This window comes from Carcharhinus amblyrhynchos, unplaced genomic scaffold (assembly GCF_965287045.1).
Source record: "Carcharhinus amblyrhynchos unplaced genomic scaffold, sCarAmb.v2.hapA chromosome_114, whole genome shotgun sequence".
Taxonomy (NCBI): domain Eukaryota; kingdom Metazoa; phylum Chordata; class Chondrichthyes; order Carcharhiniformes; family Carcharhinidae; genus Carcharhinus; species Carcharhinus amblyrhynchos.
The window spans coordinates 580216-593865 of record NW_027649854.1 but is presented as its reverse complement, the minus strand read 5'-3'; the positions used below and the strand labels follow the sequence as shown (position 1 = coordinate 593865).

Here is a 13650-nt window from a genome sequence, read left to right as displayed (position 1 = left end):
CTAGTGACAATACCACTCTGCCACTGTCTCCCTCTGTCCTTAGCTTTAAACTAAGATGTCTCACAACATCAGGTTAAAATCCAACAGGTTTATCTGGAATCACAAGCTTTCAGAGCACTGTTCCTTCATCAGATGAGTGCTCCAAAAGCTCATGATTCCAAATAAACCTGTTGGACTTTAACCTGGTATTGTGAGATTTCTTACTGTACCCACCTGAGTCCAATGCCGACATCTCCACATCTTAGTTTTATAAAGAGGTAACAAAGCAAAGGAGTGGTGTTGAGACTATAGAAATTGCTTTAGGAAGTACATGCTAAAGAATGTATTACATGGAGGGAGTTCAGTGTGCTGAATCCTGAGTTACAAAGGCATTCTTACGATGGTATGGATCTAATTATTCTTGACATTGGGCAGTTGGATCTAATCTGGTCATTTCACATATTGAACCAGGTTGCAAACTCCAGGGATAAGAAAATCACATTTAAATCCAATGTGCAGGGTCCTTACGGTAAAGTTGAGTATATTTCTCAGACATTGGGTGAATGGGTTCTAGTCTACACAAACAGAGTCATCAATAAAAGGATAGAAACCTCTTTATTAGAAAAACAGGGTCACACAGTCTTAATGTCATGCAACTTGAGTGACTTCAGTCAATAAGAAAAACATTCTTAGGAGTAAATACAGATAATATTTACAGTTTTTTTGGCTTTCCATACAATAATTTCTGAAGGAAAGCTCAGCCGTGTTAAAAAGTGAATATTCCATCAATAATTGGATGCACAGAGTGATCCGAATAATGGATAACATCAGCGTCCCGAATAATCTCCACCTGGAAAATACACAATAATCAGTTTAGCCAGTCAACTAATCCAAAAATGATGCTGAAGTCATTGAGATCCAGGATGTGTCTGACCTTCTTGCCAGTCTGTAACTCTCTGTAATCTGTTACTACGGGCCTGATTTTACCACTTTGACTCTAAGTGTCGAATCTAGGAGTGTTTCAGATCTGACTTTTAGACCTGTTCTCAGGCGCCTCCATACGCACTCTGTCTGATACAAAATCAGCGATTCTCAATCACACTGTGGGCGGGGCTTATCACGCCCAAAACCCTGCAGCTCCTATTAGTGCCTCCAACTGCACATGCGCAGGAAAAAAATAGAAAGATGCTCCCCTGCTACATCGCTCCCGGTCCGGATAACATGACCCCTCAGCCCCCCACGGACACTGTCCCATCCCCGCAACATAACTGACCCTTACCTCCCCACATCCCGCTACACAGACTGATCACAGGCCCCTCCCCCCCTCAGTGGAGTGGCAGAGGACCCCCCCCCCCCGCCCCCAGTTCCCCTCAGCGCCCACCAGAAAACCAACCTGTTTCCACACACATCCCCCACCCCCCACCACCGATCTAAGTCAGGGAGCCACCGGAAGCTCTGAACTTACCTCTTTGGGGGCTGGAACGCTCGAATCGGACCTTTGCAGACCATGTCTGTTTCGTGCTGAATCTGGTTGGGCGAACGCCGTGGTAAAGGGGGAAGTGCCAGTAAGTTTGCATGTTCAGTGCATTAAGTCAAATTAAATGCACGCAGATACATTTAAATTGACGTTGAGCCCGTTTCAGGTGCGGTCCTGATCGTGGCCAATTTAGGCACTTGGTAAAGGAGGAACTAGCACGGAGACGGTCATGTTCAGGCTACTCATCTCACGCCCGACTTTACCAAATTTCCGTGCCCAAAAACAGCATCTAGATGGTAAAATCAAGTACCTTCCTTACCAATTCTGACTGCTTCACCATCCAAGACAAAGTTGCAAGTTCCATATGTATTGTGACAATAACCAAATTTACCTCCTCACTATTCTCATCGATCTCTCCACTCTCTAAATTGTCAGAATCTTTATCCAAATTTGTGTACTGGATGAGCTGAATATTGGGAAAATGGATTTGGTCCCTTCTAGAAGTGCTTTCTGATGCTCCACTCGATCCTCTCCCTGACAACCTTCTGGGGCTGAACTCGGTTATTCAGTATCTCAGTGAAATATTTGATTCCAAGAATAACTTTCAAGTCTAGTCCACATAAAGTCATTAAAGTCCAGCTATTTCCAGCTCTGTGTTATCAGCTCACCTCATCCCTGGCTCATCCAGTGCTGAAATCTTCCATCATAACTTTGTCACTTCTAGAGTTGACTACTCCAATACTTTCTTGTCTGCACACCTCCTCCCTTCCTCCCCCCCACCCCCCATCTTTTACTCTGTAAACTTAAGCCCAGATAAATCTTGCTGCCAGTATCCTACTGAGAACCAAGTTTTATTTGGCTATCACCCAGGTGCTTAAGGGTCTCCAATGACAATGGATGCTCCCATCTTTGTTTCAAATCTCTCCCATTATCCTGCTTCTCTCTACCCTTTTAACTTTTTCTAGTCCCATCTTTGAAGTATTTGTACTTTTCCTACTTCATCCAATACATCTCCTAGCTTCTATTGGTAATTGTTTCCATAGCTGCCCAAGTGCAAAGTTCTGAAAAGTCCTCCATAATCCTCTCCAAATCTACACTTATTTCTTTCCCTTTAAGGTCTTCTTAAAGCCACATTTAACATAGAACATAACAGCGCAGAACAGGCCCTTCGGCCCACGATGTTGCGCCGACCAGTTAAAAAAAAAACAACAATGACCCACTAACCTAAACCAATCCCTTTTCGTCCATAAACCTGTCCACAGACCTCTTAAATGCCCCCAAACTAGGCGCATTTACAACTGCAGCAGGCAGGGCATTCCAATCCCTCACCACCCTCTGGGTAAAGAACCTACCCCTGACATCTGTCCTATAACTACCCCCCCTTAGTTTAAAGCCATGCCCCCCGTGCTAGATTTTTCCATCAGAGGAAAAAGGCTATCACTATCCACCCTATCTAAACCTCTAATCATCTTATATGTTTCAATAAGATCCCCTCTTAGCCTCCTTCTTTCCAGCGAAAACAACCCCAAATCCCTCAGCCTCTCCTCATAGGATCTCCCCTCCATACCAGGCAACATCCTGGTAAACCTCCTCTGCACCCTCTCCAAAGCCTCCACATCCTTCCTGTAATGTGGGGACCAGAACTGCACACAATACTCCAAGTGCGGCCGCACCAGAGTTGTGTACAGTTGCAACATAACGCTACGGCTCCTAAATTCAATCCCCCTACCAATAAACGCCAAGACACTGTATGCCTTCTTAACAACCTTATCTACTTGATTCCCAACTTTCAGGGATCTATGTACACATACACCTAGATCCCTCTGCTCCTCCACACTATTCAAAGTCTTCCCGTTAGCCCTATACTCAACACATCTGTTATTCCTACCAAAGTGAATTACCTCACATTTCTCTGCATTAAACTCCATCCGCCACCTCTCGGCCCAGCTCTGCAACCTGTCTAAGTCTTCCTGCAAACTATGACACCCTTCCTCACTATCTACCACACCTCCGACTTTGGTGTCATCAGCAAATTTACTGATCCACCCAACTATACCCTCATCCAGATCATTAATAAAAATCACAAACAGCAGTGGCCCCAACACAGATCCCTGAGGCACACCACTTGTAACCGAACTCCATGATGAATATTTACCGTCAACCACTACCCTCTGTCTCCTATCCACTAGCCAATTCCTAATCCAGTTCCCTAGGTCACCCCCAATCCCATACATCTGCATTTTATGCAGAAGCCTACCATGGTGAACCTTATCAAACGCCTTACTAAAATCCATATACACCACGTCAACTGCCTTACCCCCATCCACCTCTTTGGTCACTTTCTCAAAAAACTCAATAAGGTTAGTAAGGCACGACCTACCCGCCACAAAACCATGCTGACTATCTCCAATCAACTCATTACTCTCCAAATAACTATAAATCCTATCCCTAATAATTTTTTCCAAAACCTTGCCCACAACAGAAGTGAGACTCACCGGTCTATAATTCCCGGGGAAGTCTCTGTTCCCCTTCTTAAACAATGGGACAACATTCGCTAACCTCCAATCATCTGGTACTATACCAGAGGCCAACGACGACCTGAAGATCAGAGCCAGAGGCTCTGCAATCACTTCTTTAGTTATCATTTCAAATATTTGCTATTTAAAACAGCACAAGACCCACAGCAGGAGTAGATTACATGTCCCATTGAACCCAATTACCTGTCCCATTGACCCCGATTACTTGCCCCATTGACCCCGATTACTTGTCCCATTGACACCGATTACCTGCCCCATTGACCCCGACTACCTGCCCCATTGACCCCGATTACTCGTCCCATTGACCCCGATTACTCGTCCCATTGACACCGATTACCTGTCCCATTGACCCCGATTACTTGTCCCATTGACCCCGATTACTCGTCCCATTGACACCGATTACCTGTCCCATTGACCCCGATTACTTGTCCCATTGACACCGATTACCTGTCCCATTGACACCGATTACCCGTCCCATTGACACCGATTACTTGTCCCATTGACACCGATTACCCGTCCCATTGACACCGATTACTTGTCCCATTGACACCGATTACCTGTCCCATTGACCCCGATTACTTGTCCCATTGACCCCGATTACTTGTCCCATTGACACCGATTACCCGTCCCATTGACACCGATTACCCGTCCCATTGACCCCGATTACCCGTCCCATTGACACCGATTACCCGTCCCATTGACACCGATTACCCGTCCCATTGACCCCGATTACTTGTCCCATTGACCCCGATTACCTGTCCCATTGACACCGATTACCCGTCCCATTGACACCGATTACCCGTCCCATTGACACCGATTACTTGTCCCATTGACACCGATTACCTGTCCCATTGACACCGATTACCTGTCCCATTGACACCGATTACCTGTCCCATTGACACCGATTACCCGTCCCATTGACACCGATTACTTGTCCCATTGACACCGATTACCCGTCCCATTGACACCGATTACTTGTCCCATTGACACCGATTACTTGTCCCATTGACACCGATTACCTGTCCCATTGACCCCGATTACTTGTCCCATTGACCCCGATTACTTGTCCCATTGACACCGATTACCCGTCCCATTGACACCGATTACTTGTCCCATTGACACCGATTACCCGTCCCATTGACACCGATTACTTGTCCCATTGACACCGATTACTTGTCCCATTGACACCGATTACCTGTCCCATTGACCCCGATTACTTGTCCCATTGACCCCGATTACTTGTCCCATTGACACCGATTACCCGTCCCATTGACACCGATTACCCGTCCCATTGACACCGATTACCCGTCCCATTGACACCGATTACCCGTCCCATTGACACCGATTACCCGTCCCATTGACACCGATTACCCGTCCCATTGACACCGATTACCCGTCCCATTGACACCGATTACCCGTCCCATTGACCCCGATTACTTGTCCCATTGACCCCGATTACCTGTCCCATTGACACCGATTACTTGTCCCATTGACACCGATTACCTGTCCCATTGACCCCGATTACTTGTCCCATTGACCCCGATTACTTGTCCCATTGACACCGATTACTTGTCCCATTGACACCGATTACCTGTCCCATTGACCCCGATTACTTGTCCCATTGACCCCGATTACCTGTCCCATTGACCCCGATTACTTGTCCCATTGACCCCGATTACTTGTCCCATTGACACCGATTACCCGTCCCATTGACACCGATTACCCGTCTCATTGACACCGATTACCCGTCCCATTGACACCGATTACCCGTCCCATTGACACCGATTACCCGTCCCATTGACACCGATTACCCGTCCCATTGACCCCGATTACTTGTCCCATTGACCCCGATTACCTGTCCCATTGACACCGATTACCCGTCCCATTGACACCGATTACCCGTCCCATTGACACCGATTACTTGTCCCATTGACACCGATTACCTGTCCCATTGACACCGATTACTTGTCCCATTGACACCGATTACCTGTCCCATTGACACCGATTACTTGTCCCATTGACACCGATTACCTGTCCCATTGACACCGATTACCCGTCCCATTGACACCGATTACTTGTCCCATTGACACCGATTACTTGTCCCATTGACACCGATTACCTGTCCCATTGACACCGATTACCTGTCCCATTGACCCCGATTACTTGTCCCATTGACCCCGATTACTTGTCCCATTGACCCCGATTACCTGTCCCATTGACCCCGATTACTTGTCCCATTGACACCGATTACCTGTCCCATTGACCCCGATTACTTGTCCCATTGACCCCGATTACCTGTCCCATTGACCCCGATTACCTGTCCCATTGACCCCGATTACCTGTCCCATTGACCCCGATTACTTGTCCCATTGACACCGATTACCTGTCCTATTGACACCAATTACCTGTCCCATTGATCCTGATTACTTGTCCTATGGACTCCACTCCACCATTCAATACGATCATGACTCATCCTCCCAAAATGAATCACCTCACCTTTTCAGAGTTAAATTCCATTTCCTACTGTTCTACCCACCTGTATCATCCTGTAATCTAAGGTAATCCACCTTGCTTTTTACCACACCATCAATATTTGTCATATGTGAACTTATGAATTAGACCCCCATCTGGAACAAAGAAAGAACAGTACAGCACAAAAACTGGTCTTTCGGCCCTCCAAGTCTGTGCTGATCATGATGCCCTAACTAAACTAAGAGAAACCTTCTGCCCTTACACGGCCTATATCCCTCTATTCCGTCCCTATTCATTTACTCAGCACCAATGCCTGCGGAACACCACTAGCTACAGATCTCCATTCTGAAAAACACCCCCACCGTTACTCTCTGTCTTCTATAACAAGCCAATTCTGTATCCATCTAGCCAGCCCACTCCGAATCCCTTGTGACTTTAGTTCTTGTATCAGCCTGTGATGCGGGACCTTGTCAAATGTCTTACTAAAATCCATATAAACCACATCCACAGCCCTTCAGTCATCAATTATTTTTGTCACCTCTTCAAAAATCTCAATCAAGTTGGTGAAACATGACCTTCTCGTACAAAACAATGCTGCCTGTCACTAAGTAGTCCATTTTCTCCCAAATGTGCATACATCCTGTCCTTCACTATCTTCCCCAAAAGCTTCCCCATCAGAGACATCACGCTCACCGGCCTATAATTTTCTGGGTTATCCTGGCTTCCTTTCTCAAACAATGGAAAAACACTGGCTATTCTCCAGTCTTCTGGAAACTCACCAGTGGCAAAAAAGGATGTGAAGATATCTGTTAAGAACAAAAAAAATTACAGCACAGGAACAGGCCCTTCAGCTCTTCAAGGCTGCACTGACCATTCTGCCCAACTGAATTAAAACCCCCTACCCTTCTGGAGCCCATATCCCTTTATTTCCATCCGATTCATGTATTTGTCCAGACGTCCCTTCAAATTCACTGTTGTATCTGCTTCCACTACATCCCATGGCAGCGAGTTCCAAGCATCCATCACCCTTTGTGTAAAAAACCTGTCTCATATATCTCCTTTAAACCTTGCTTCTCATAATCTTGTAGACTTCTATCAGGTCATTCCTCAACCTCCGCCGTTTCAGTGAGAACAAACCAAGTTTCTCCAACCTCTCCTCATAGCTAATGCCCTCCATACCAGGCAACATCCTGGTAAATCTTTTCTGTACTCTCCTCAAAGCCTCCATATCTTTTTGGTAGTGCAAAGGGATCTGGGTGTACAGGAACACAGGTCACTGGAAGTAGCAATGCAGGTGGAGAAGGCAGTCAAGAAGGCATGCGGCATGTTTGCCTTCATCGGCCGGGGTATTGAGTTTATAAATTGACACTTTATAGAACCTTAGTGAGGCTGCACTTAGAATATAGTGTTCAATTCTGGTTGCCACACTACCAGAAGGATGTGGAGGCTTTGGAAAGAGTACAGAAAAGGTTTACCAGGATGTTGCCTGGTACGGAGGGCATTAGCTATGAGGAGAGGTTGGAGAAACTTGGTTTGTTTTTACTGGAGCGACGGAAGTTGAGGGGAGACCTGATAGAAGTCTATAAGATTATGAGAGGCATGGACAGAGTGGATAGTCAGAAGCTTTTTCCCAGGGTGGAAGAGTCAATGACTAGATGGCATAGGATTAAGGTGCGAGGGGCATGTTTTAAAAGAGATGTACGAGGCAGATTTTTACACAGAGAATGGTGGGTGCCTGGAATTCGTTGTCGGGGGAGGTAGTGAAGCGGCAAATGGTAGTGACTTTTAAGGGGCATCTTGACAAATACATGAATGAGATAGGAATAGAAGGGTATGGTCCACGGAAGGGTGGAGATTTTAGTTAAGTCAGGCAGCATGGTCGGTGCAGGCTTAGAGGGCCGCAGGACCTGTTCCTGTGGTGTAATTTTCTTTGTTTTTTGTTCTTTTGTTCTACAAAGCTTATTGGCAACGTGACTTGCCAATTTATTAAACTCAATGCCTGGTCGATGAAGGCAAGCACACCGTTTGTCATTTTTATAAATGAGCTGGATGAGGACATAGAAGGATGGGTTAGTAAATTTGCAGATGACACTAAAGTCAGTGGAGTTGTGGACAGTGCGGAAGGATGTTGCAGGTTACAGAGGAACATAGATAAGCTGCAGAGCTGGGCTAAGAGGTGGCAAATGGAGTATAATGCAGAGCAAGGCGTTTGATAAGGTCCCCCATGCAAGACTTCTTGAGAAGGTGAGACGGCATGGGATCCAGGGGGTTTTGGCCTTGTGGATCCAGAACTGGCTTGCCTGCAGAAGGCAGAGAGTGGTTGTGGATGGGTCTTTTTCTGCATGGAGGTCAGTCACCAATGGAGTGCCCCAGGGATCTGTTCTAGGACCCTTGCTGTTTGTCATTTTCATAAATGACCTGGATGAGGAAGTGGAGGGATGGGTTAGTAAGTTCGCAGACGATACGAAGGTTGGTGGTGTTGTGGATAGTCTGGAGGGATGTCAGAAGTTGCAGCGTGACATAGATAGGATGCAAGACTGGGCGGAGAAGTGGCAGATGGACTTCAACGCAGATAAGTGTATAGTGGTCCATTTTGGCAGGACCAATGGGATGAAGGAATACAATATCAAGGGTAGGACTCTTAGCTGAGTTGAAGAACAGGAGATCTTGGGGTCCGGGTCCATAGGACACTTAAATCGGCCTCGCAGGTGGAGGATGTGGTCAAGAAGGCGTATGGTGTACTGGCCTTCATTAATCGAGGGATTGAGTTTAGGAGTCAGGAGGTAATGCTGCAACTTTATAAGACCCTTGTCAGACCCCACTTGGAGTACTGTGCGCAGTTCTGGTCGCCTATGGTCCACATAGGATGTGGAACCTATTGAAAGGGTGCAGAGGAGATTTACAAGGATGTTACCTGGATTGGGAGGCATGCCTTATGAAGATAGGTTGAGGGAGCTGGGACTCTTCTCCCTGGAGAGCCAAAGGTTGAGAGGTGACCTGATAGAGGTTTATAAGATGTTGAGAGGAATAGATAGGGTGGATTCTCAGAGGCTATTTCCCAGGGCTGAAATGGTCGCCACGTGAGGACACAGGTTTAAGGTGCTGGGAAGCAAGTACAGAGGAGATAGAACATAGAACACTACAGCACAAACAGGCCCTTCGGCCCACGAGTTGCGCCGATCACATGTTAGGGGTAAGTTTTTCACTCAGAGGGTGGTGAGTGAATGGAATCGGCTGCTGTCGGTGGTGGTGGAGGCGAACTCGCTGGGGTCTTTTAAAAGACTTCTGGATGAGTATATGGGATCTAATGGGATTGGGGGTTTATGGATAGGTCTGTGGCTTAGTAGGTATAGAAGTGATCGGCGCAACTAGTGGGCTGAAGGGCCTATTTGTGCTCTAGTATTCTATGTTCGAAGTGTGAGGTGATTCACTTTGGAAGGAGTAACAGGAATACAGAGTACTGGGCTAATGGTGAGATACTTGGTAGTGTGGATGAGCAAAGAGATCATAGTGTCCATGTGCATAGATCCCTGAAAGTTGGCACCCAGGTTGATAGGGTTGTTAAAAAGGCATACAGTGTGCTAGCTTTTATTGGTAGAGGGATTGAGTTTCAGAGCCAAAAGGTCATGTTACAACTGTACAAAACTCTGGTGCGGCCGCACTTGGAGTATTGCGTACAGTTCTGGTCGCCGCATTATAAGAAAGATGTGGAGGCATTGGAAAGGGTGCAGAGGAGGTTTACCAGGATGTTGCCTGGTATGGTGGGAAGGCCTTATGAGGAAAGGCTGAGGGACTTGAGGCTGTTTTCATTAGAGAGAAGGTTAAGAGATGACTTAATAGAGGCACACAAGATGATCAGAGGCTTAGATAGGGTGGATAGTGAGAGCCTTTTTCCTCAAATGGTGATGGCTAGCACGAAGGGACATAGCTTTAAATTGAGGGGTGATGGATACAGGACAGATGTCAAAGGTAGGTTCTTTACTCAGAGAGTAGTAAGGGTGTGGAATGCCCTGCCTGCAGCAGTAGTGGACTAGCCAACATTAAGGGCATTTAAATGGTCACTGGATAAACATATGGATGATATTGGAATAGTGTAGGTTAGATGGGCTTTAGATTGGTTTCAAAGATCAGCGCGACATCATAATGTTCTATACGTATTCCTCCTTGACCACCTTCTCCAACTGTACTGCCACATTCAGTGACCTGTGCAACTGTACAACCAGATCCCTCTGCCTATCAATACTCATAAGGGTTCTGCCATTTACTGTGTATTTCCTATCTGTATTAGACCTTCCAAAATGCATTACCTCACATTTGTCCAGATTAAACTCCATCTGCCATCTTTCGGTCGCCGCACATACGCAAGGATATTTTGGCCTTGGAGGGAGTGCAGAGGAGATTTACTAGGTTGATACCGGAGTTGAGGGAGTTGAACTATGAGGAGAGGCTGAATAAACTAGGCTTGTACTCGTTAGAGTTTAGAAGAATGAGGGGAGATCTCATTGAGACGTATAAGATGATGAATGGGATGGATAGGATAGAGGTGGAGAGACTCTTCCCACTCAGAAAGGACAGTAGGACTAGAGGGCACAGCCTCAAGATAAAGGGGGGGCGGTTTAGAATGGAGTTGAGGAGGAACTTCTTCACTCAAAGGGTGGTGAATCTCTGGAATTCTCTGCCCGTTGAAGTGGTGGGGCTGCCTTGCTAAATATTTTTAAGACGCGGGTTGATAGGTTTTTGATAAGCGAGGGGATTAAGGGTTACGGGGAGAGGGCGGGAAAGTGGAACTGAGACACGACAGATCAGCCATGATCTTATTGAATGGCAGGGCAGGCTCGAGGGGCTAGATGGCCTACTCCTGCTCCTATTTCTTATGTTCTTATGTTCCGTCCAAGTCTCCAACCAATCTATACCTTGCTGAATCTTCTGACGGTCCTCATCGCTATCCACAAATTCACCAACCTTTATGTCATCTACGACCTTACCAATAAATCCAGTTACATTTTCCTCCAAATCATTTATATATATTACAAACAGCAAAGGTCCCAGCACTGATCCTGGGGAACGCCACTTGTCACAGGCCTCCATTCAGAAACACGACTTTCCACTGAGTCATCGAGTCATAGAGGTTTACAGCATGGAAACAGGCCCTACGGCCCAACTTGTCCATGCAGCCTTTTTTTAATCTAAACTAATCCCAATTGCCCGCGTTTGGCCACATCCCTCTATACCCATCTTACCCGTGTAACTGTCTAAATGCTTTTTAAAAGGCAAAATTGTATCCCCCTCTACTACCACCTCTGGCAGCTTCTTCCAGACGCTCACCACTCTCTGTGAGAACGAATTGCCCCTCTGGATCCTTTTGTATCTCTCTCCTCTCACCTTAAACCTAAGCACTCTAGTTATAGACTCCCTACCTTTGGGAAAAGACTTTGACTATCTAACTGATTTATGCCACTCATTATTTTATAGACCTCTATAAGATCACCCCTCAGCCTCCTACGCTTCAGAGAAAAAAGTCCTAGTCTATCCAGCCTCTCCTTATAACTCAAATCATCAAGTCTTTGTAGCATCCTGGTAAATCTTTTCTGCACTCTTTCTAGTTTAATAATATCCTTTCTGTAATAGGGTGGCCAGAACTGCACACAGTATTCCAAGTGTGGCCTTACCAATGTCTTGTACAACTTCAACAAGACATCCCAACTCCTGTATTCAATGTTCTGACCGATGAAACCAAGCATGCCGAATGCCTTCTTCACCACTCGGTGAAGTTCACCTGTGACTCCACTTTCAAGGTGCTATGAACATGTACCCCTAGATCTCTTTGTTCTATAACTCTCCCCAATGTCCTACCGTTAACTGAGTGAGCCCTAGAACATAGAACATAGAAGTTCTGCCCTGGTTCAATCTGCCAAAATGCATCACCTCACATTTGTCTAAATTAAACTCCATCTACCATTCATCAGTCCACTGGCCCAATTGATCAAGATCCTGATGCAACTGGAGATAACTTTCTTCCTGTCCACTATGCCACCAATCTTGGTGTCATCGACAAACTTACTAACCATGCCCCCTATATTCTCATCCAAATCATTAATATAAATGACAAATAACAGTGGACCCAGCACTGATCCCTGGGGCACACTGCTGGTCACAGGCCTCCAGTTTGATAAAAAAATCCCTCCACAATCTAGCTCCTGCCAAGAAGCCAATTTTATATCCATTTAGATACCTCACCTCGGTTTTTTGAACTCTAGAAGATCACCTTACCTCATTTAGACTGCTACCCACTGTCTTCTATGACTGAGCCAGTTTTGTGTCCACCTTGCTAGCTCACCTCTGATCCCATGCAACTTCACCTTCTGCCATGAGGGACCCTGTCAAAGGCCTTACTGAAGTCCGTGTAGCCAACATCCACTGCCCTACCCTCATCAATCATCTTCAACACTTCCTCGAAAAACTCGATCAATTCCGTGAGACATGACCTCCCCTTCACAAAACCTTGCTGTCTCTTGCTAATACGTCCACTTATTTCCAATTGGAGTAAATCCAATTGGATTTAAGCCATTAAGGAGACTTGGATGTCTCAGGGACAGGACTGGATGCTTCAGGTGCCGGGATTCAGATGTTTCAGGAACATAAGAAATAGGAGCAGGAGTAGGCCATCTAGCCCTTCGAGCCTGCCCCGCCATTCAATAAGATCATGGCTGATATGTCGTGGCTCAATTCCACTTTCCCCCCCTCTCCCCATAACCCTTAATCCCCTTGCCTATCAAAAACCTATCTACCCGCGTCTTAAATATATTTAGCGAGGCAGCCTCCACCACTTCAACGGGCAGAGAGTTCCAGAGATTCACCACCCTTTGAGTGAAGAAGTTCCTCCTCAACTCCGTTCTAAACTGCTCCCCCCCTTATCTTGAGGCTGTGCCGTCTAGTCCTACTGTCCTTTCTGAGTGGGAAGAGCCTCTCCACCTCTATCCTATCCATCCCATTCATCATCTTATATGTCTCAATGAGATCTCCCCTCATTCTTCTAAACTCTAACGAGTACAAGCCTAGTTTATTCAGCCTCTCCTCATAGTCCAACCCTCTCAACTCCGGTATCAGCCTAGTAAACCTCCTCTGCACTCCCTCCAAGGCCAAAATATCCTTGCGTAAGTGCGGTGACCAAAACTGCACACAGTA

The 13650-nt window shown here is 46.3% G+C and overlaps 1 protein-coding gene across 1 annotated transcript in view; it reads right to left on the bottom strand.

Annotated features, from left to right (window-relative positions):
- Positions 1-745: 745 nt before the first annotated feature.
- Positions 746-13650, bottom strand: part of sspo (SCO-spondin) — a gene marked incomplete at its 5' end in the record, with an annotated part of 592643 nt that continues 579738 nt past the window's right edge. The window contains 2 exons of the mRNA XM_080183006.1: positions 746-829; positions 7159-7271. Of these exons, the coding sequence (XP_080039132.1) occupies positions 746-829; positions 7159-7271 (197 nt within the window). The remainder of the gene's footprint in view (positions 830-7158; positions 7272-13650) is intronic.